Source organism: Cotesia glomerata, linkage group LG3, assembly GCF_020080835.1.
Source record: "Cotesia glomerata isolate CgM1 linkage group LG3, MPM_Cglom_v2.3, whole genome shotgun sequence".
NCBI classification, from domain to species: domain Eukaryota; kingdom Metazoa; phylum Arthropoda; class Insecta; order Hymenoptera; family Braconidae; genus Cotesia; species Cotesia glomerata.
In genome coordinates, this window is record NC_058160.1 from 30,066,311 (window position 1) to 30,091,221 (window position 24,911).

At 25.7% G+C, this 24,911-nt stretch overlaps 2 protein-coding genes and 1 long non-coding RNA gene across 7 annotated transcripts in view; 1 reads left to right on the forward strand and 2 right to left on the reverse strand.

Annotated features, from left to right (window-relative positions):
• Positions 1 to 1,148: 1,148 nt before the first annotated feature.
• LOC123260568 (protein grindelwald) lies at positions 1,149 to 11,687 on the reverse strand. Of its 2 annotated transcripts, none has more exons than XM_044721731.1 (4): positions 11,551 to 11,687; positions 8,100 to 8,423; positions 2,923 to 2,985; positions 1,149 to 1,694 (listed from the first exon to the last, which is right to left on the reverse strand). In XM_044721731.1, the coding sequence occupies exons 2-4, from the start codon at positions 8,308 to 8,310 to the stop codon at positions 1,234 to 1,236; spliced, it is 735 nt and encodes a 244-aa protein (XP_044577666.1). In that variant the 5' UTR covers positions 8,311 to 8,423; positions 11,551 to 11,687; the 3' UTR covers positions 1,149 to 1,233. The 2 variants fall into 2 exon arrangements, with proteins under 2 accessions (XP_044577666.1, XP_044577665.1); XM_044721730.1 differs by having other exon boundaries at positions 1,157 to 1,697.
• Positions 11,688 to 11,931: 244 nt separating this feature from the next.
• Positions 11,932 to 13,436, forward strand: LOC123260569. Its single transcript, XR_006508474.1, has 2 exons — positions 11,932 to 12,058; positions 13,177 to 13,436. It is a non-coding gene; the product is annotated as an uncharacterized LOC123260569 (long non-coding RNA).
• Positions 13,437 to 19,892: 6,456 nt separating this feature from the next.
• LOC123260574 (growth factor receptor-bound protein 10-like) overlaps positions 19,893 to 24,911 on the reverse strand; it is a 221,527-nt gene continuing 216,508 nt past the window's right edge. For all 4 annotated transcript variants that reach the window (XM_044721739.1, XM_044721742.1, XM_044721740.1 and 1 more), the window contains 3 exons: positions 23,726 to 23,979; positions 21,723 to 21,813; positions 19,893 to 20,627 (listed from right to left, as the gene is read on the reverse strand). In XM_044721739.1, coding sequence (XP_044577674.1) covers positions 20,349 to 20,627; positions 21,723 to 21,813; positions 23,726 to 23,979 — 624 coding nt within the window. In that variant the 3' untranslated portion in view covers positions 19,893 to 20,348. The remainder of the gene's footprint in view (positions 20,628 to 21,722; positions 21,814 to 23,725; positions 23,980 to 24,911) is intronic.

A 24,911-nucleotide genomic window follows, 5' to 3' on the forward strand; every position in this document is an offset into this window, starting at 1 on the left:
CGCAATGCTCTGCTCATAAGGCCTTTCATGGACGGAATTACTGATAAGGCTTTATGCATACGTCTAAATAAATAAACATACGATAATCTAAATTACAATTACAAATACTCACACGTTTTTATAAATATATATAAACATTCATTTCAACTATCATCATTATATAATGATAATTAATAATTAATAATTACTTTTTTTTAACTATTTATTGTTTACGGAATAAAATTACGGTTTAAGTCACACAGCCGCGCGGTTTACGAGTGTAACATTAATTATCATTTACTCACTTATTAATCGTATTATCAATTAATAAACCATTTATACCAATTATCGATAACTCTATCAATATTTTATTTTTATATTTTATACTAATTTTAAAAAATAAACACAACAAGCCCGAAGTTTAATTAAGTGGGCGTAAAAAAAATTCATCCTTCAAAATAACTGATGAGTAAAAATTTATAAACTTTTAACAAATATTTAGTTATCACTTTTTTTATTTTTCGGTACTGTAATTAAAGATTTAATTTAAAAATTACATTTTTTATCGGTTAAAAATTTATTTTTTTTTTTATTTTAAAAAATTATTAAAAGAATTTTTTTTCTTTAATCTTAAAAAATTTTATGTTAAAAAATTTAGTTTTTGAATAAAATAAAAAATAGTTTGATGTCTGTAAATCTATATTATTAAGAGAATAAGAAAAATTTTGTTTCCAGGATAGTCATATGATAAAATCGACTTTTTTAGTGAAATTTAGTGTAATTGCAAAAGTCTTGATTTGAATTTGTGCCCTTTCAAGATTTAAGTTAATTCTCACCGATAGTCAATTTATTACGATAAGTATTTAGGCTGCATTCGAAAATGCTCTCTCTAGATACATAATTAAGAAATGACCTTGTATCTTGAGAACTATTGACATTTTTAAAGAAATAAGCTCATCTCGATGTTACACTCATCAAGACCTTTCATTTGAGTACCGACATCAATTTTTCATATATTTATATATATTATATATATATATGTATATATGAAAAATATATAAAAATGCATGTGGGTACTCAAATGAAAGCTCTTGATGAGTGTAACATCAGGATGAGCTTATATCTTTAAATAAGTCAATATTTAAGAAAGTACAGTGCAATTTAACAAAATTCATTATTTAATAATAAAAATTTAATCACAGTACCGATGTAATAAAATGGAATGTAAAAAAGTTGAATATAAATTCTAAAAATTTAAAATGAGCTTTCATGTTTGGACTTAAAATTATCCTTAAGATTTTCTGGGGAGGGTGTCATCGCGGGGTTGTCATACGCGAATTCTAGAGTAGTATCCTCGCTCGCGTACTTTCTGGATACATTAGTGCTGGTGGTGTCCGGTGTAGAAGACCCGTTAGAATTAGACTTACTGTCCGAGCCCTGGGAGGCCGAAGACGGCGGGGAAACTGCAGCACTTATCGTCGGCAAGGTCGAAATCACCGCGTTGGACGCTGGCTTGACGACGGTAACAGCCTCGACGTCGGTTCTTACTTTGTTGTTATTGTTCTTGGCCCACTTTTTCCCGAAAAGCTTCTCCAGTGCGGAACGGATCCTCTTGAACTTAACGACTGTTTGTATCAGGAAGATTATTATCGCGAGGATCGTTATCAGCGTTAGCGCCAGGGAAATTTTAACCAGCGATCCCAGCCGTTGAACATCTTCTGTGAACATTTAATGATAATGTTATTGCCTATTAAGTTTTTAGTTGAATCATCCGGAAGATAACTTTTGTAGACTCTTAAAATTAAGGTTTTTTTCTTTTCTGGCAGTAAAACTTACCCTCGTAAATCCAGATAACAATTGTTATGGTCAAGTCGATTACACCGAGGTTTTTACGGCTCTTACTTAGGTCATAGGTAAAGAACGTGGAGATTGGATTTATCGATCTTACATCAAGTTGATGCATTTCTTACAGCTTATACCATTTATATATAGAAATTTATATTACTCGAGTTCAAAAGCAGAGTTACTTACTCTATAAAAATCAATATTACTTTTTTAGTTTCCATAAGAGGGAAATTTGATCAATTATTTATGGTATTACTTCTCTCTAAAAGCTTTTTAAAATTTTATATGAATTTTTTACAGTTTTATGATTATTTTTTCGATAAGTTTTTATTTTATTGCCAAATCGTGAGATTTTATAATTTTTTTTTAATAATTTATAATTTTTTTAATAAATTAAAAAATTATAAAATAATTAAAAAAATTCTTTAATTTTCATTTTTAAAATTTTTTTTTAAACAAAAATAAGTTAAAAATATTTATAAATTTTAATTTTTTATTAAAATTTTAAAAATATAAATTTTTAGTTATTTTTTTATTAAAAAAAAATTTATTAAAAAATTTAGATATTTTTAATAAATTTGAAAATAAATTTGAAAAAAAATATTTTGTAATAATTTTTAAAGAAGAAAAAATAAAAAATATTAGAACAAAGGAAGTAGAATTTCGGTCTAACCTGTCCAGTTATTTCTTAAAGCGAGTTCTACGATCTAGGATGAACATAAATAAAATCGCGTGCATGTCATACTGTGCCAGTCTTGTAGCAGAAAAAATCAAGCGATATATTGCGTGCAGACTGATATGCATCGCGAAATTATCCTGTATGACTCTACATAAAAATAATCTCGTGATATAATAAAAAGTTAGAATAAATTTTCTTGAATAATTAATTTTCCCGAACAATTAAAAAGGAAACTTTGGTATAATTTAAAGTAAACAGATCAGTAGATTTTGGTAAAATAGAGACAATATCATCCTCTGTTAAATAATTAAACCGTTAAAATCTCCTCCTACATTTATCACGGGAGTTACAGTCACTTAATCTCTCGGAGAGTATGACTCACACTGTCTAATTAATATTCTAACGGTGTACTAACTTACCTCTTAAGTTCTCATCTCGTCCCGGCTCTGCACGTAGTACGTATCTCTGGTCGTGCAGGTACTCTGAAAGTTAATGTTCAATATAAAGTAAAAGTAAAAATAAAAATTAAATTACTACGTACTTTTTAAAATATTAAGTACATTGAAAAAAAATAATTTTTTATTAAATAAAATTATTTTCTTGAATTATATAAATTTTTTTTGACTGCAAAATTATAAAATAATTCTTTTATTTTAACATAATAATTAACCAAGCTTTGACGAGCGTTAATTTGTAAAAGTTAAGACAAACAGACGTTTGAAGCGAGGGTGTAAAATATAATCCAATAGAGTTGATTAGCAAATTTGTTTAGAATACAAAGATGCGCAAGGATGATAAGAGACGTTCAACGTTGATAGATTGTTTATGTGTATGTATGTAAGTTTCTGTAAACATCATGTGTATGTGTGTATATATCTATATATGTTTACATGCATAAGGTTGTAGTGAGCGTCAACATCAGGTTTGTTAACTCAACGGAAGCCAGCTCGTTATCGAGTTGGCACAGAGTGTTAACGAGCCGCAGTTCAAAACTTACAAACTTCCAAGGTGCTAAGTCTAACGCGTCTATCAATTCCACGACATTTCCTGTCTTCGAAACTTGCTTCATTAATTCTAATGATTATCGTTATTACATTATCGCCAGTATTCCACTTAACTATTTATACCCTTAATTATTTCACTTTATAACTATTATCATCACTTTTCCCTTTTTTTAACGTCAAGCTCCGTTTTTACACTGATAGAAGGATTTATTTGTACCAAAAAATATTTGTTAATGGTTAACAAATCATTTATTAGAGACGACTTTTTAGTATTAAACAAATATTTCTTAGTATTTAAAATGATTTGTTTGTATTTAATAAATCTGATATTCATTTATTAAATATTAATAAATCTTTTTAAATACTAAGAAATATTTATTAAGGACTAAAAAGTGGTCTTTAATAAATGATTTGTTAAATATTAACAAATATTTATAACTATAAACAAATCCTTTTATCAGTGTATTTATTTATTTTATTTAATCGACCCTAGAACATACAGAGTATGTTACATTAATAGTGAGTAGTTTTATATAAATTAAAGTATAACATTTTCAAGTTTGTTAATATTAATTGTATTATAATTTGACTTATAATATGAATCTTATATAAATTTTACTAAAGTATTGAATCTAAGCATTATAATATTATTATTAAAAAATCAATTACCGGCAAAAATTTTAAATTCTTCCAAATTAAAGTATAACATTTTGAATTTTGTTAATATCAGTAGTATTATAATTTGACTTAGAGTATGATTATTATAAATTCGACTAAAAGATGAGATTAGGATATGGTGGGCTGTTTATTTATTTATTTACTCATTTAGGCGTAAAAATTCAAAATTAATTAATTATAAGTAAAAAAAAAAAATAATTGAATCATTTTTTTATTAAAATTTTTTAATAAAGTATTTTATAATTTTTTTTTTTTAATACGAAAAATTTGATAATTTTGTATAAATATTAAAATTGAACTAAAATTAAAAAAAAAATGATTTAACAAGAAATAAAACCTAAAAATAATTTTATAAAAATAATTGAGACCGTAAAGCACGTAGTAGAATCTAAAAAATGTGAGTAAATTTTTTACTTTTACGACATCATTAGCCTTGTTACATTGATGGTGTCGGAGGAGTTGTGAAAAAATTGACGTATGATTTACCGGAAGTTTTATACATCTACATATAACTATCGTGTCATCCATCATGTTTCTTGCAGTACACCATTACAGTCTTTTTCCTGTCCCAGCCTCGGCCCCGTCAAACCTCGACCGCAGTCGGGTTCCATTTCTGCATTAACGATACAAGAACATCCACCAGACATTATAAAAGACTAATGCTAGATTTATACAGAGCCAAAAAATAAATCCACTTTTTATACGTCGTTCATTTCTTATAACTTATATATAAATCATAACAATCCAACACATTATCTTTATGTATTTTTATTTTTATTTTTATTATTTGTTGTCGTTATATATGCAATAGAGAAATAATAGATTAATTTCGCGCAGACGCAATTCTGAGTTTACAAGTTGGGTCGTGATAGCAACCTGCTGCAAACAATACCCCGCAATTCTATACAATGGTGTAATTACTGTAGGCTTCCCGCATCGTCATCAGCACATACTACCTTCCTTCATATTTTATTCTTATGTTCTATTTTATGCTATATACTACTATATACTTTAATATTCATACTTATATGTATATGTGTGTGTTCACTACGCGCGATAATATTAAAAAACGGTATTTATGTTCTTGTTTTAATGGCACGAAATCGAGAGATTATTTCGCTATTTAATTTTTCACTTAAATGTACAATTAAACATTCTTTTTTGTAAAATTTTTAAAATAATTTATTTTTCTAAATCACATTTATTTAAAAAAATTTTTAATAATTTTCAGATAATAACTAGTAACCTTGGAAAAAATTAAAATTTTGCTTTATTAAATGATGATTTTTGTTAGATTGCACTGTACTTTCTTAAATATTGACGTTTTTGAAGATATAAGCTCATTCCGATATTATACTCATCAAGAGCTTTCATTTGAGTACCCACATGCATTTTTGACATATTTTTCATATATACATATATATAATATATATAAATATATGAAAAATTGATGTGGGTATTCAAATGAAAGGTCTTGATGAGTGTAGTGTCGGGGTGAGCTTATATCTTTGAAAATGTCATTAGTTCACAAGATACAATGTCATTTCTTAATTATTGACATTTTTTAAGATATAAACTCATTTCGATGTTACACTCATCGAGACCTTTCATTTAAGTACCCACAAGAATTTTTTTATATATTTTATATATATATGGTATTTGTGAAATATATAAATATATAAAATATATGAAAAATTGATGTGGGTACTCAAATGAAAAGTCTTGATGAGTGTAACATCAGGATGAGCTTATATCTTTAAAAATGTCATTGGTTGACATGATACAATGTCATTTCTTAATTATTGACATTTTTTAAGATATAAAGTCATTTCAATGTTACACTCATCGAGACCTTTCATTTAAGTACCCACAAAGATTTTTTTATATATTTTTTATATATATGGTATTTGTGAAATATATAAAATATATAAAAAATTGATGTGGGTACTCAAATAAAAAGTCTCGATGAGTGTAACATTGGGATGAGCTTATATCTTTAAAAATGTCAATATTTCACAAGATGAAAGGTAATTTCAATGAAATGAAATCTTGAAAAGGGAGAAATTCAAGTCAAGATTTTTGCAATGCCACTAAATTTCACTAAAAAAACCGATTTTATCATCTGATTATCCTGAAAACAAAATTTTTCTTATTTTCTTAATAATATAGATAATAAATTAAAAAAATTTTACACTTAAAAAAATGTTTGTTTTTAAATTAAAGACAAAAACAAATTTAATAAACTTTATTGATGTCAAAATAATACCCGAAATAAAATAAAAGAGAAGACTTGAAAAAGATCTACCTGACTTGGTTCGAAATTACAGGGAAGAAGTAAAGATAAAAAAAAAGGTGTATTGAATTGGCGCGAAACCAAGAAAGGAACAGAACTCTACAGGGTTACGTTGCGTTCTATTGTACAATAAGATTGGATGAAAGTAGCACACTATACTCTACAGAGGTGTAGAGTGTAGAAGTTAAAAAGAAGTAGAATAGAATGAGAATGTAAGGTAAAAAAAGGAGCCAAGAAGCTGATGAGTCATCGGGTAAACTCGCTTAACTTCTTTATACTTGGCAGCAGGTTGCTGTAGTCATATAAATATATATGGAGAACATTCCCCTATCCCCCAATCCTCAAGCCGTTCCATCTAGCATAGCTCGACTTAAGCGTCAGGTGTAGAATAATTGAGGCTTAGGTTACTCAAGTGTACATATGTATACTCAGGTGAACCCTATTATCCAATCCCCATTGTCATCGTTTGAATTATAGATCATTTATTATTAAATGTCCCGGGAAAAAAATATAAAAATAAATTAAAATACACATTCGTTCTTTTTTTTTTTTTTATATTTATCCGTCTAGGAGTAATAAACTATGCAATAATTTCAATTACTCAATAATCAATTGCATAATTTCCTGCATCAATGAAATAATCATCAATCGAGTGTGTCATCTTTTTATTTTTACATTTACTACCGCGGTTTTATTTACGAAACTCACTCGCGAGATTTTTTATAGTTTATAATTAAATATTTTTATTTAAAAAATTTATTAATTTATTAATGTTAATAAATTAGCGAACTCGAAAACGGCAACTGTTACAATATGTAAGTAACGAGTCAAAGAGAGGTAAATTAATTAATTTGATTTTGGTACAATCGCTTTCTGCTGTTTAAATATTTGACTTCAAAGGATAATAGTGTGCATTATATTATTTTATTTTATTTAATATTTATGTACCCAATAATAAATAGTATGTACTCACTATGATAAATTGAGTTTCTATTTTGCAAGTTGGGAAGATAAAAAATAACAAGGGTTTAATTTTAAATTTGTCGACTAGAAATATTCTGTCATAGTCTGTTGTTGGCATTGTGTAATAATTTAAAGGAAAATAATAATAATAATATGATAGTGACTGAATCATTTCACGAGGAAAATAATGCTATGGTAAAAAGTTATTGTACGGGAATTTATTACAGGCACGCCCTATTCACAAGAGATGCATCCCACTCATTATTTGAGTAAATTTGTGCATCTTCCTTCTAACCACTTATTTTATTTTATTTTATTTTTATATAATAAAAACATACATTGTATAAATTTTGTATACTTATACAATAAAGTTACCGGTATTTATGGCTTTTGTGCCGTCAATGACGAAAGAAATAAATTTTTTGAATGCAACAAAGTCTATATTCTGAGAAAACAAATAATTCGGTGAGAAAAACTGACTTTTTTTGTGTCCCAGGATTTTTAGAGGAAAATTATTAGGATTTGTGTTTCCAATCCCGGTAATAAAATAAATTATAGAAAGTACAAAACATTAGACTTTCTACGCAGTATTTTCCAAGTAAAGGACCTCGTAAATTATTTTTTAAAATTTATAGGGATTGAGAAAAAAAATATTTACCTTGACAATCTGTGACACAAAGATCAAGCTGCCGATTATGAGATTTAGAATCACAAATAGACGAGCACGGCTTGCACTGGCTGTCGAAACGACTGCAGTACTCGGAAGTTGAGCATCTATATTCCCCGCATTTGGTCCCCACGGGGTCCAGCGTCGCCTCCGATATCCCGACCGCCAAAATAAAGACCAAAAAAAGATTAAGCAGCGTCATTATATTTAATAATATTTTTATCTCCTCATTAGCGTTGGAACGTCAATCCCTCGGTTATTCTCAGCAACATGTCTTGGATGTTTCGCTTGGAATCTGACGACTCCATTTTTAATCTGGAAAAAAAGTCTTATTAAGAATTGAAAAAAAAAAAAATTCTTATTATTGAAAACTTTTTATCTTTTTTGATAAAGATTTTCTTTAAATAATATTAAGCATAGAGAATATTGATTTTTAGTGAAAAAATAAGCAATTTGAAAAGGGCACATCTGGTTGTACTGCTACACCGGATTAGTACTCAATCGAGTACGAATAATACGCGCATTCACATTTTCGGTAATTGCGTATTATCGTTCATCATGTAGCATTACTAATTTAGTTGGGACTTTATAATCTCAATGGGATTTTCACTACTCATGTTTCATGTTAATTTATCTACTTTACTACATTATTATTATTATTTAAAAAATTTATAGACAACAACAATAATAATAATGATAATAAAACCCTGCAATCGTTCAAAGTTATTATCTATATTATTAAAAAAATAAGAAAAATTTTATCTCCAGGATAGTCATTTAATAAAATCGGTTTTTTAGTGAAATTTAGTGTCATTGTAAAGGTCTTGACTTGAATTTGTGCCTTTTCAAGGTTTCATTTCATTCTCACCGATAATCAATTTATTATGAGAATTATTTAAGCTGCATTCAAAAATTCTTTATCTTTAGATACATGATTAAGAAATTACCTTGTATCTTGTGAACTATTGACATTTTTAAAGATATAAGCTCATTCCGATGTTACACTCATCGAGACCTTTCATTTGAATACCCACATCAATTTTTCATATATTTTATATATTTATATATTTCTTAAATACCATATATATAAAATATATAAAAAATATCATGAGGGTACTTAAATGAAAGGTCTCGATGAGTGTAACATCGAAATGAGTTTATATCTTAAAAAATGTCAATAATTAAGAAATGACATTGTATCTTGTTAACTAATGACATTTTAAAAGATATAAGCTCATCTTGATGTTACACTCTTCAAGACCTTTCATTTGAGTACCCACATCCATTTTTCATATATTTATATATATTATATATATATATATATATATATATATATATATATATATATATATATATGTATATATGTATATATGAAAAATATATCAAAAATGCAAGTGGGTACTCAAATGAAAGCTCTTGATGAGTGTAACATCGGGATGAGCTTATATCTTTAAAAACGTCAATAGTTAAGAAATTACAGCGCAATTTAACAAATATCTTGTGAACTATTGACATTTTCAAAGATATAAGCTCACCCCGACATTACATTCATCGAGACCTTTTATTTGAGTACCTATATAAATTTTTCATATATTTTATATATATATGTATATATGACAAATATATCAAAATGCATGTGGGTACTCAAATGAAAGCTCTTGATGAGTGTAACATCGGGATGAGCTTATATCTTTGAAAAAGTCAATATTTAAGAAAGTACAGTGCAACTTAACAAAAACCATTATTTAATAAACCAAAATTTTAATTTTTTTTTAGTTCACAAATCACGGCAGTCACATAGTTATTATTAATGAATAAAAAATAATTTTTGATCTTTGTCTTTTTGTTTAAAAATTAAAAGCTCATTTTTATAATAAAAAATTATTGTTTCGATACTTAACAATTTTCAGTTAAAAGAAATTGATTATAATTAAAATCGTTATTAACTTAATTACAATAGAATAAAAAATAAAAATCAACAGAACATGTGGACATAAAATGAAGGTATATCGGTTCCATTGGTGATACGTAGTGTACGTGTCGGAATGTAAAATAATAATTTCAATAAGTGATTAGTGTATATACATAAAGTATGTTACAAGTGATACGCTTCAAGGACAAGAAAATATTCCGGCCGATGAATCACCTCATTAATGTACATGAAAATTATTTTCTCAAACTAACCGTAATCAAAAACTCCTTAGTGAAGATTACAATCACTATTTGATAAAAAGAAACTACTTATGGCAGTTTTTTATCTCTAAAACAACAATTATTTACGTTAACGTATCGATTTTTTAAACAAAAATTCCCACGGAATTTATGATTCATCGCTCCCGATTGCAATAAAAATTTATTTATATACAAATATGCTAATAAATTTAAATAACAAGCCGACCTAGAGATATCAATATCAATTGCTATTTATTATTTATCGCACATTTATTACGCGTTATATTTTTTAGCGAACAATAAGTTACACAACCTCTTCTTTGTAATTTAATTTAACATTACAGGTAAGTTATCTAATCGACAATTGCTCTGTACTCTAATTACTTCTACAGTTAACAATGATCGCAATTTTTTAAAAAAACCAAATTGTATAATAAAAAAATAAATTAAATTTTCAACGATTAGCAAATAAATTTCTAACTACAACAAAGTAATGAGCGGAAGTCTCAACCACATCCGCAAAAATTTATGTCATCTGTAAGAATCATCTTCCGATAGAATGTATTATTAATTATTATTAAAAAGATTATCCTATTGACAAACTCTTCCTCTTTAATTCAACTTGTTAGCTTTTATTCTCAAGAATAAAATATAAAATGTCGAAGATCAAACCGCAACCAAAATGGTGGCCTTAAAGTCAAGCGTTGGCGTTCTTATTTCTTATTCTTATGCTTGTTCTTGTACACAAAGTTACTGTAGCATATATAATACTAATACTCTCTCTTCTTGAATTTCGATCCAACAGTTATAAGTCGGGGAATGTTGTTTGACTGGTTCTTGCGTCGTGTTTAATAGTACAGACCGATTTTATATACATAAACACTACGCGCTATTAAACGTACAGTACCTTCATGTACTTATTGTGCATTTGGTATTTTGTATACTCTTTAAGTCATTGCTCCTTTCATTTTATTCAATATTAACTTTTGCGAACATGTCAGACTATTTTATTGTGCATTTAAATTTATATATTTTCAATAAAAATAAAAATAAAAATATGAACAATAAAATAACTAAAATTATTAACCGTAACGATGCTATGTTCTTCCGAGCATGACTTTAGATCAAATGTATATTTTTTTAACAATAAATATATTTTTCCGTGGATATAAAATTATTTTAAATTTAAACAGTAAAAATACGCGGGCGAAATTTGAAATTCAAAAAGAAAAATTGATTTATTAATTAAAAAATTGATAAAGAAACTTACATGGTATCGAAAGAGTCCAGGTACGAAACAGGTAACTCGACATGTTAAAAGCGTTCACCTGAATATATTGACTTCCTGTGTGCGACTGTCGATCGAAGAGCGTCGACCAGAACCCGGAGCTGAACCTACCAACCGGTCAGGTTTGACTCCCACCTTAGTGATAAACCCCTGCCCCTCTTACCCTGCGAAGCACCTGCGGCTTTCCCTGCTCGCTGCTTACAGTCGACGCTCTCTGTATTGGACCTCTCTGTATTTGACCGCTCTCTGTATTTGACCACATTCTTCCTCTGTATTTGACGATTTTACACAGCTCTTATGGACAAGGACGAGTCAAATACAGAGAATGGTCCTGTACGGGCGAGTCAAATACAAAGAGCGTTGAGTGTCGCTTGTTTTTTTTTTTTTATCATTTTGTTGTGAAAGACTCAAGGCACTTGTTCTTTTTACCTGTTGCCAACCTGCGTGCGCATTGACCGGTCATCGATCATCAATTTTTTTAATCATTTTGGTGAAAAATTAAATTGTGGTTGAAAAAATTAATTTTTAATATTGTAAAATTTACAGAAAAAAAATTAACTGAAATCAAGTAAATAATTTTGAAGAACTTTATCTTTTTGATTTGACTAAAAAAATTCTTAAATCAGAAATTTTACTTAATTTAAGAATTTTGCGTCTTGATTAAAGACAATTAAACTTTTTAAAATTATTTTCTTGGTTAAAGAATTTTTCTTTTGATTCAAATTAATTTTTTTTTTAGTGTAGTTAATCTCTGTTTTAATTTTAAAAGCTAAATTTTAAGTTAAATCTAACAGATACAATTATAATTAACCAATTTTTTAAAATTCATTATTGAAAATCAATTAATAATTAAAATTATGAATATTTTCAATGAAAAAATTATTTTTAATTTTAAAATATCATTAAAAATATTGTTAGTTCAAGAATTTTTCGTCTTAATTCAAATTAAATTTTTTTTCAGTGTAATTAATCTCTGTTTTAAATTTAAGAGCCAAATTTTAAGTTAAATCTAGCAAGTACTATCATAATTAATCAATTTTTTAAAATTTTATTAAAAAAATCAATTAATTGTTAAAATTATAAATATTTTCAATAAAAAAATTATTTTTAATTTCAAAATATCATTAAAAATATTCTTGGTTCAAGAATTTTTCATTTTAATTCAAATTAAGTTTTTTTTCAGTGTAATTAATTGCTGTTTTAATTTAAAGAGCTAAATTTTAAGTTAAATCTAGCAGAAACAAACACAATTAATCAATTTTTTTAAATTTTATTGAAAAAATCAATTAATAATTAAAATTATAAATATTTCTAATGAGAAAAATTATTTTTAACTTAAAAATATTCTTGATTCAAGAATTTTTCTCTTGATTTAAGTTAATTTTTTTTTCTCTAATTTGAAATTAATTAAATTTTTGAGTTACTTTGTTTAGAGTTCAAAAGGATGAATAGCGCATGCGCATTGTGAAAATTGAATTTTAAAGGATAAATTATTAATTTTAAGGGATTAAAATTAATAAAAAATAAAATTAAAAAAAGTAAATAATCAAAGCCAGTAGATAAGTTTTATTTACATATATATATATTTTGTTTTATTGCGTATTAAAGGTTCATACAAAGATATAACAATGATCTTCACATATTGCGGCGCTACAGGTGCTCACGTTACCAAGGTGGATACAATAATATTATTTTTTGACAATCGAGGAAAGAAGTAACTGCTTTAATCCATTTTTTCGGGGATGTCTCGCAATTAAACCATCCTGTAAAGCCTCTTATATATTTATTTCGTGATTGATGATTGTTATTGTAAACAAAGTAAAATAATAAAATTATAAAACGTTGACACGAAAAGAGCGATGACAGAAAAAGAAATAAATTTGGTTGTAAAGATTTAGCAAAAAAACTCTTTTCACGTCAGCGCACTTTAATCCTTCGGTATTTAATATTTTATTATTTATTTATTAATTTACAAAGGTATTAATTGTTTTAATTGTACAATTCAACTGCTTAGTTTGTAAATAATGAGACGAAGTTTGTATAATCGTCAGATAAAAAAAATTGTTTTTTTTGACAATCACAAATATATATTTTGTTATTTATTTATACATAGTATTTTTATTTATTATTTGGTTGAGATTTAATGCGCAAATAAAATGATCGTAGATGTTCTAGTGCGTCTGCTAGACCCTTAAACAGTTATTTAATTATTAATTTACAATATTAATTTATTTGGTAATTCTTAATTTATTAATTTATATTTTCTTTTGTATTTTTATTTTATTTGTTACAATATTAATATTAATATTATTGTTATTATTACTAGTAATTACAATTTAATATGACAATAAATATCCTGACTATTTATCATTAGAAAAAAATTTTACAATATATATATATATATATATTTTGAAAACAAAACCGCTAATAATGCAACGAGTAAGTTTGTGCGTTCTTTTCATATAAATAATTAAATTACTTTTTATTTTTATTTTATTAATAGTAATTTTGTGTTTGACAGTAGATGCCACTTATAAATAAATTATTTATAGACACCCTGTATTAAAAAAGTTTTGTTTCATCAAGATTGCCTACTAAGCGCGCATTTTGGGGAAGGGGGGTCGAAGAAAGGATTTAGGATAAGAAGTTACTTTTTTTTTTTTTTTAAACCGCGAATTAACTTTTATCTTAAGCTGTAATTTGTTTTAATATTAAATGATGATAATTTAATACTGATCTTTTAAATATTTATCAACTTAATTTAATAAGCACGTCTCTGACGTTCAGTCTTGACACGAGCCGTGCAAATTAATTTTATTAGAGTGTAATTAATATAATCTTTATTGAAATTAGAGAAAATTTAATTAAAAAAAAATTTTTTTTAATTAATTTGAAAATTTAAATAAATAAAATATTTAATCAATAAAAATTTTTTTAAGATATATTAATAACATCAAAAATGACGCTGAAATTAAAAGACATTTTATTATATTTAGATTTTAATTATTTTTTAAAAAATTCGCTTTTAATTTTTTTAAAAATTTTAGGTGGAATTTTTTTTATTGCTAAAATTTTTTTTTAAATGACAAAATGTCTGTAAATTTCAGAATTATCTATAAAAATTAAGTTAGCCGAAATTTTAAAATTTTTTTTATTGAAAAATTTCATCAAAAAAATTTAAAAAAAATTTGAAAAACTGTAAAAAAATATTTTTTAGTTCTAATTTAATAAATAATAAAAAATGTCGGCTAACTTTATTATTCAATGAAAATTAAGTTAGCTGACATTTGAAAATTTTAATATTGTTTTTATTGAAAATTTTAATAGAAAAAAATGTAATTTGTAAAAAAATTGTACAATTTTAAGTGCAATTTTTAATAAATAATTTTTTGCTTTAATTTAATAAATAAAAAATTAAAAGTCGGCTAACTTTATTATCATTCTATAAAAATTAAGTTAGCCGACATCTGAAAATTAAAAAATTTTTTTTTATTGAAAATTTTAATAGAAAAAAATCTAACTTGAAAAAACATAGTAAAATTTTAAGTGCAATTTTTAATAAATATTTTTTTGCTCTAATTTAATAAATAAAAAATTAATTAAAAAATTAAAAATGTCAGCTAACTTTATTATTATTCTATAAAAATCAAGTTAGCTGACATCTGGAAATTTTTATACTAAAAAATGTAATATGTAAAATTTAAGTGCAATTTTTTGATAAATATTCTTTTGTTCAAATTAAATAAATAAAAAATGTCGGCTAACTTTATGAATGATTTTTAAAGACTAAAAAAATGAAGAAAAAGAGTGAAATTTAGATATTAATATCGCGTTATTGAATATATATTTTATAAATGTTTATTAAAAAAGGAGTGAACATACTGGCCGGCACTAGAACGGAAGCGAAAAAAAGTTCGTTGGGGCATTATTATTGCCACCGTTCACGAACCATATCTACTCTTTATCACACGTCTTTTTGCTTAATTCATCATGCTATGCACGTATGAACCGATATTAATGACGCCAACCGCAGAGACATCCGTGATTTATTCGTGAAGCGTAGAGTGCCTACCTAAATTTAAAAAAAACACTTTATTTATTTATTATTGCTATTTCGTCTACACAATAAATGGAGTATCCACTAGACGGAATTTATTAACGTGGTATTAACAAACCACTAATTTAATTATACTTTTCATCTAAGTATTATTAATATAATTTTTAAATTTATTAATATAGCTGCAAAAGCGTAGCTCATAACTCATAACGAATACTCCATTATCTTTCACATTATTCGCACTCAGTACTCAGTACTCTCACATTGTTTTGATGTTACTGCGAATTCGATCAATACGCAACGTCTGTCTCGACTGAAAAAAAATAAACAATAATAATTATTAATTAATAAATAAACTTTTTTAATTGACATTTGAAACCAGTTGGAGCTAATTAATAAATAAAGGATGGTAATATAAAAATAAAAAAAATACACAATAATTAAAGTAGTCTTTGTCACTTTATTGGTGATTTTTAATTAAATGACAGACGTTGGTACCGAAATAAAATTTTAATTACGAGAACGGCACCTAATTCAGTCTTTTACAGGCCTCTGCGTTTGCCGTTTAATTCGGTTTATCTATCATTAATACAAAATATATTCTATTTTTTTTTTTTTTAATTTATTCATTAATATTAATATTAATAATATTTATCTCATTAATGATAGTGACAATTATTAGCTTTTATTCATTAATTTAAATTTTTTTAGTGACCGACGCTTTTCCTTTTTTATATATTAATATCACCGTTTTTCATTGTAGAAATAATAATTTAAATTTACAATAAAAAACTGAAAAATTTAGCTTGACAACTTTTTAATTTTCTTTAACAAAAAAATTATTTTAAAAAAATTGCATTTTTTATTTTTACATGTCAATTTTTATAATTTTTTTTTGTCAAAATTTTTTTTCTTTAACAAAAAAATTATTTTTAAAAAATTGCATTTTTTATTTATACATGTCAATTTTTTTAATAATTTTTTTTGTCAAAATTTTTTTCTTCAACAAAAAAATTTCTTCGAAAAATTATTTTTAAAAAATTGCATTCTTAATTTTTTACACGTCAATTTTTTTAATAATTTTTTTTTATAATTAATTTGTTAAAAAAATTATCAAATATCTGCTAAATAAATTATCATAAAAATTTTAACAGAGTTGCAATCAAAATTGAATGACCGCTATTCAAAATTGATAAACACCCCCGCTAAAAAAAAAAAAAAATAGAGTTTTTAAATTGAGACCCAAGAGTACTGGCCTAAATAGACATATTTACACGAAAGGCCAAATATTATATTTTATTTTCAAATTATAAAGCCCAAAGGGAATTTTTATTAATTATTAATTGTAATCAGCTGTTGATAGAAAAGCCCCCGTCACTTGAACAAAACCACTACAAACAATTTTTAATAATTCAGCAAATTATTAAATTGCTTAACCATTTGGATATTAATTTTTCTAGTGTAAAGCGCTAATTCTAATATTAATACCGAGTGTTAATTTTTTAGTCTTTATAATGCAAAAAATTCTTCAATTATTATCAACTGCAATTTTATTAATAAAATTGCAATTAATAGTAAGAGACTTAAAATTTTTATTTAAAAGTTAAAATTATATATATATATATATATATATATATATATATATATATATATATATATATATTTATTTATTTATTTATTTATTTATATATATATAACGAGTGCGTACGCACAAGAGAAAATAAATAATCAATGAAAAAATATATATTATTAAAAAGTTGGTATTGATGTATAGATATATAGAATCAGTGGTTTTTTAGCGAGTAATTATTATAATACATTGCGTAAAGTTTGTTTTTGTTGTTAATTTTTTAAAATTATTTTTAACTACTTATATAATTATTCACATACACTTAGATTCATGCATCCGTTAACTTACATGTTTTATTTGCGCATTTTTCTAATAAATTCATTAATTTATAATTAGTAAATAAATTACAATTTTTTTTTCAATAATATTAATAGCCGTATTACAAAATAAATTTAAACGCCGATAAATTTAGACAAAAATAATAATAATTTAGAAAGTCTATCTAAATAGATAATTTACATGTCTTTTTAATTAAATTTATTATCAACGCTTATTTTTTTTAATTTTTTTTTTCACATTTTTCTCACTCTTTTAAATCTCTCTCATAATTGCATTCCCTCACTAGCATGTTACGTTTTTTATTTTTATAATTATAATTATTAGTATTTTTATTTTTTATACACAATAATAATCATTCGCACTAAATTTTCCTCCCCCTTGCTGCTGTATATCAACTATCAACAGATCAACTGCGCGTCTAGAACGTCTGCAACATATGAGATCATTATTTATTCTGACGAGCCACTATTTTATTTTATTATTAATTATTAATAGTTTTAATATTATTTATTAGTGGCACTCGCGACTCGTCTTTTACATTTTTTTTTATTAATTATTATTGTTATTATTTTTATTTTTTTTAATCTTTTACATACTTCTATTCGATAATTCCTTTGGCCACCTTTAGGTTAACCCGAAAAATTTTTCGCACATTTTTAATTCATATCCTCAGTCCTTTTTTTTTAATTTAAAATCATTTTTTTTTACTTCAATTACAATAGAGTTTTTAAAAACCACAACGCTTTTTAACAATTGCAAATCCCTTTTCTTTTTGGTTTTTTTTTTTCTCAAGAAAGGTTTTATTAGTGTTTAATTAAATAAAAAAGAATTAGTTAATTTATCAGAAAATATTTGCGAAAAATAAAGCATTAATTTTTTTAATTGTGATTAATAACCAAATCTTGAAAATTTAAAGCTAAATTTTGTTCCAATAAATACCATCGAATTTTATAAAAATAATAATAATTATAATAATTAATACTTAAACATCGCTTGTAATAAAAATACCAACATTAATAATGAAAATAAATTTGAATAATAATAATAATAATAATATACAATGACAGTCGATACGACTTGCGTATACTTCAATTAATTAAAGTTCAAACAAACAAATATGGTAATTATTTACAAGTGGAGTCAAATATTTTAATTTTCTTTTTTTTTTAACGAAATTTTTATTTGATTTTATTGATGTATATTTTTTTTAAATAGATAAAAAAATGAACAATTTAAAAAAAAAAATTGATTACAATTTTAAAAAATTTATAAATTTTTTAGAAAATTGTGAATTTTTTTAATTGTTCGTTTTTTTATGAACTTTTCATCAAAAAAAAAATAAAATAGAAATTTTATCCAAAAAAAATGAGCCAAAATTTTTTATCAATTTTTGAAGGCAAAAAAATTATAGAAATCTTTAGTTTTTTCTTTCACGAGATTTTTAATCATAAATCCGCCGTAAAAACAATCAAAATAAAACAAAATTTGAAAATTATCATTTTTCACCTAGTTATGGCCCAAAATTGGATCAATCATTTTCATTTTCATTTTTTGAACGAAATTTCTATTTGATTTTATTAATATATTTTTTTTAAATACACAAAAAAACGAACAGTTCAAAAAAAAAATTATTATCACAATTTTAACAAATTTTCAAAAAAATTTATAAATTTTTTAAGAAAATTGTGATATTCATTTTTTTTTAATTGTTCATTTCTTTATGTACTTTTTAAAAAAAATATCAAAAAAAGAATAAAATAGAAATTTTATCCAAAAACATGAGCCAAAATTTTTTCCAACTTTTGAAGACAAAAAAACTACCTAAATTTTTATTTTTTTCTTTCACGACATTTTTTATCGTCAAAACGAGCAGAATAAAAAAAAATAGGGTTGAGCCACTTGTAAATAATTACCAAAAATATTATATGTAAACTAAAAACAATAAACCTTCATACAATCATATACATATCCCACACAGACTTGTTACAATAAAAATTTTTTAGTTAATTAATTGTTCTCTGTACGAACAATTTTTTATTACAATACAGTTGTGTATAAATGACTGGAAAATATGGAAAAGACAGTATTTGTCTAGATAAAAAATTTAAATAGTGTTCCCACGGGACTTTACCAGAAAATTTAGTAAGTCTTTGAGATAAAAGATTCATTTAATTGCAAACTTTCTTGACTCTGTATTTGTATCAATGTTAATATTATTATTATTACTGATCAATGATCAGTAATAATTGAAAAACAAAATTAGTATTATTGATAAATTTAAATAAGCGTTAGTCATATGAAGGCAAGCCTCTATCGAAGAATCATCAGCAAATGCTCTGAATAAATTGGTCGAAATTACATAAATATTTTATTTGTTAAATAATATTTAAAACCTCTAAATTAGATTTTAATGACAATAATTATCAAAGTATTTTATGTAAACAGGTTATCTGTTGAGGTCTAGTGTACTGGTGATGAAGAGATCAGTTCTTTCGTATGAAATTGTATTAAATATTAATAATAATAATAATAATAATAATAGAAATAATAATAATAATTACTGTGAAAAAAACCTTTAACGTTAAACGATTAAAAGTACTAGGTGTTCCTTATTTTGTTTAATAAATATAAAAATTTATTCCAGCAGTCCGTCGATATTTTAATCGGCCGTAGTAATCAGTAATACCACAACAATATTCCAGTATCATTGGTAATTGGTATTTCGTTGACAATAATGAGGACAGATTTGTATTTAATAATAATAATAATAATAATAGTAATAACGCCAGCAATTAGCTGCTGGCATTTTTAAATTCAACTTCGCGGCAGTCGCGACAAAATGGCTGATTGATCTTCGGATATTTTTTGTGGACTATTTCGATTCTTGGACAACGGCGACGTTGTTCCTGTCGACACACTGTTGTTCTTGGTTGGTGATAACTTTGTTGCGTTTTTCGAGACAAAGTAAGTCAGTCTTGTTGGCAGTGAGCCTTGGTTCAGTTGGTAGAAATTAACCAGCTGAACAAGGTCTAAAAACTTTGTCGTTCCGTTGTCTAGCGTGAAAATCGGCTGGCTTGACGTCTCGCGTGTTATCTATAAATAAAATTTTTTTTATTTATTATTTATCAAAATATTAAGGCTGCATTCGAAAATGCTCTATCTCAAGATACATAATTAAGAAATTGCCTTGTATCTTGTGAACTATTGATATTTTTAAAGATATAAGCTCACTCTGATGTTACACTCATCAAGACCTTTCATTTGAATACCCACATCAATTTTTCATATATTTTATATATTTATATATTTCCCAAATACCATATATCTAAAATGTATAAAAAATGCCATGTGGGTACTTGAATGATAGGTCTCGATGAGTGAAACATCGAAATGAGCTTATATCTTAAAAAATTTCAATAATTAAGAAATAACAGTGTATCTTGTCAACTACTGACATTTTTAAAGATATAAGCTCATCCCGATGTTATACTCATCGAGACCTTTCATTTGAGTACCCACATCAATTTTTCATATATTTTATATATTTATATATTTCACAAATACCATATATAGAAAATATATAAAAAATTCCATGTGGGTATTTAAATGAAAGGTCTCGATGAGTGTAACATCGAAATGAGTTTATACTTTAAAAAATGTCAATAATTAAGAAATGACATTGTATCTTGTTAACTAATGATATTTTTAAAGATATAAGCTCACTCCGACATTGCACTCATCGAGACCTTTTATTTGAGTACCCACATCAATTTTTCATATATTTATATATATTATATATATATGTATATATGAAAAATATATAAAAATGCATGTGGGTACTCAAATGAAAGCTCTTGATGAGTAGAATATCAGGATGAGCTTATATCTTTAAAATATATATTATATATATATGTATATATGAAAAATATATCAAAAATGCATGTAGGTACTCAAATGAAAGCTCTTGATGAGTGTAACATTGGGATGAGCTTATATTGTTAAAAACGTCAATATTTAAAAAAGTACAGGGCAATTGAACAAAAATCATCATTTAATAAACCAAAATTTAAATTTTTTCACTGCAAGATTGCTAGTGTTTTTATTAATTGCAAAGACTAATTCAATAAATTTTTATATAAAAGCAATAAATTTGAGACATTAATAAAATAAATAATAAAAAAAACTTACAATTGGAGTGTGTACTGGCTTATCCTCGTGCACATAGGTTAAAACAAACTGGTATCCATTATTACTTGTACTTTCTCTCACGAGGAATGTGCTGGAAAAATATAAAATAATAAATAAGTAACTTCAATTGTTTTATTGCAATAATAATAAATAAAACGTAGATCGAAGAGTTATTGAATAAAGGCTGTTATTTTACGAACCGGAAAAGTATGAAGTTAAATAAAATAAAATAATAATAAGACATGGTCCACTAGAAATGACTATCATCATAAATGGGTCGAATATAAAAGTTGGCGAAAGTAATAAGATGACTATAAAAAAATTTTTAAAAGCTTGAGACTGAGTTTACTCGTAAAATTGATTGCTTCACAGCTGTGCGAATGTTAAATCTCAAAGAGTGCTCGGTTATTCATTTTTTTGTTTCTTTTTTTTTATCACTTCTCTATACTTTCATTCTGTCGTTTAGATTCTTTAATTAGTTGAGCGTACTCTTCGAGTTAAATGACCGTTAATATTAAAATAAGATAGAGTCATTATTTTTATTGTGAGATTTATAAATCACTGAGGAGTGATTAGTTTTAAAAAATTTCAATTAACGCTCATAATAATAAAACTATTTTTTTTTTTTTTTTCAAAGGAGCTTTTAGGTTTTAATTAAACGTGATTAATTAAATAATAATAAAAAGAAAGGAGGATTTGATTTAGTAAGTAAAAAATTTATTTTCTTTTTGGCAATAATTTATTTGGTAATATATATGTGGGTAAAAAAATAAATAAATAATGGGAAATGAAAGAAAGGATTTGTATTGAGATTTAGAGGGAAAAAAATTGGATCCATTCCAAATAAACTGAGCATGAGAAAAAAGATTTATAGCTCACAGAAATCATGGCGCGATCAATAAAAATATAAAAAAAAAATAAAATAGTGGCTGGTAAAGTTGATCGGGTTTGAAAGAAATAAAACTAATACAAGGGAGGTTTTTTTTTTATATGTTGCGAGGAACAACAGAATGATCGTAATTATCATTATCATCATCGTTTGGGACAGCTATAATTTAGCAACGGCAATAATTTGTCCAATGTAATATTACTATTTTTTAAGCATAGTAATTTCTGGGATCTATGCGAAATAACCGTAGAATAATATAAGAGACAGACGGTACTTGGAAATGCATAAAATAAAGCTAAATAGTTGAATACTTGAATTATTACCAGTAATTCATAAATTTTTTCCCAAGGTACATATATTTTTAATGAGAGGTTGTTTAGTTGTAAATTTTATTTTACTGCAATTTGTATTCAAATTGGTCAGTAGTTTTTTACACAGGAAAAAAATATTTTTAATTAACTTTAATCCCTCAAAATTAATAATTCTATTCTTTTATTTAAATTTTAAAATTAACTTCAATTTTCGCAACGCGCATGCGCTATTCCTCCTCTATACTCTAAACAAAGTAACCAAAAAATTGAATTAGTTTCTAATTACATAAAAAAACAATTAAGTCAAGCGAAAAATTCTTGAATCAAGCAAAATTTATTTAAATAAAGAAAAATTTCTTAATTTTTTCTACTTAAATAAAGATGAAATTCTCCAAAATTATTTACTCTGATAAATTTTTTTTTGTGTAAGAAATCTTTTCAAATTTTGGCATGCGATTTTCTTCTTAGAAATTTACTACCCAAGTCATATATAAATTCGAGCAATTTTTGCTCGACAGTAAATTACTGAAATATAGTTCAAAAAAATTACTACTAACATTTAATAAGGCCGTTAAATTTTTAAGATCGAAGCTCTGAAAGTTATGGGCTTTTAAAAAAATTTATTGTTTTCTTTTGGAATTATATTTTTTACGACTCAAGCCTCAGTAAACTAAAAGAAACGAAATAATCTACCCTTGAGGGATATAAATGCACTTGAAATTTTCAAAAAATCAATTTATAAATAAAAAAAAATTCTTTTTTTCTACAATTAATAAAAAAAAAGAAAACTAAATCAAACTCACCCATTTTTACGAGCTAACTTAACAAGACGAGCCGCACTTTCCCTCCCAATAGTCATGTGATACCAATCTTCATTAAAATACCTAGAAGGATCGACTCTCGGATAATTGTGAACTTGTAACCTGGAGGCAGGTGGACGTAATTGTGGTTGTGGTAGCATTCCTTTTCCCTCAGTGATCGCCTTGGCTTCCTTCGGGTCTTCCACTATTTTTCCGTACTTCCCCGAGAAGTCCATCGCCACAAGAATCGGCGGCTCCTGCCAATAAAACAACAACATTAACATAGTATAACATAATACAAGAATATAAGAATATTATTATTATAATATAATATAAGCTGTTTAAACTTTCCGGGGATTTACATTCCTCTATGCCTGTCCGTGGCTCATAACTTCCAGGGCATACGCTCGGAATAATAATAATAAAAGATAAAATAAACTATAAACCAGAAAGAAATGGAAACAGATGAGAGAAAGAGCTTTCATTTCCAGCTGGATCCCAAAGGTTTTCACGTAATCCCTAAACTTTCTGCTTCTTTATAGATATATCTACGCTTCTATATATAGAAATACTTATACAGGATCACCCTTTTTGCTTGAATAGTCTCAGATTGCCGCTCTAAATGTCTGTGTGGCTCCAAATACCTCCAAATACCTCCGATAGGGAGCACACCTACTTCTACACCCGGAAAATCTTTGAATTTATATAAACCAATACATCGGAAACTGCTAACTCTGCAAAACCCAAGGCTTTACCTTACTCACGTACTATTTATCCCAGTTTGACTATTAAGCCACCCTTCCCTCCCAACTTCTGCTTCAGATGCATTACGCTTGTCACCTGTGACGCTCCGACTCGTTCTGATAACTTTTACCAGATTAATGTCACTCAGGATTTGTAATTAATTACACAGCCTTTGTTAGGGTAATTGATTAACGTCTACATGTAAGTTTTATCGTGTTAAATAAAATATTTCCCAACTAGCCTCGCCTTTACTCACCGGTTTCTCAATTATTTTCTCTGCTCACCCACTTGAATTTACAAGTGACTCCTTATGTTCACATTCTATTGAAAAATCATAATTTATGTCCTCGTCAACTCTAAGAGCTTTCGAGTTTTTTTTTATCATTGAGTGTTTAATTTTTTTTTCAATTATTATTATTAAAAATAAATGGTTTGATTATTTAAG

Excerpts from the sequence above, each read along its gene's own strand:
- LOC123260568 (XM_044721730.1), bottom strand. The coding sequence starts at position 8,310 with ATGACGCTGCTTAATCTTTTTTTGGTCTTTATTTTGGCGGTCGGGATA. Across the intron at positions 2,986-8,099 it reads TTGTGTCACAGATTGTCAAG|AGTACCTGCACGACCAGAGA; the intron begins GTAAATATTTTT and ends ATTAACTTTCAG. Across the intron at positions 1,698-2,922 it reads ACGAGATGAGAACTTAAGAG|AAGATGTTCAACGGCTGGGA; the intron begins GTAAGTTAGTAC and ends AAATGTTCACAG.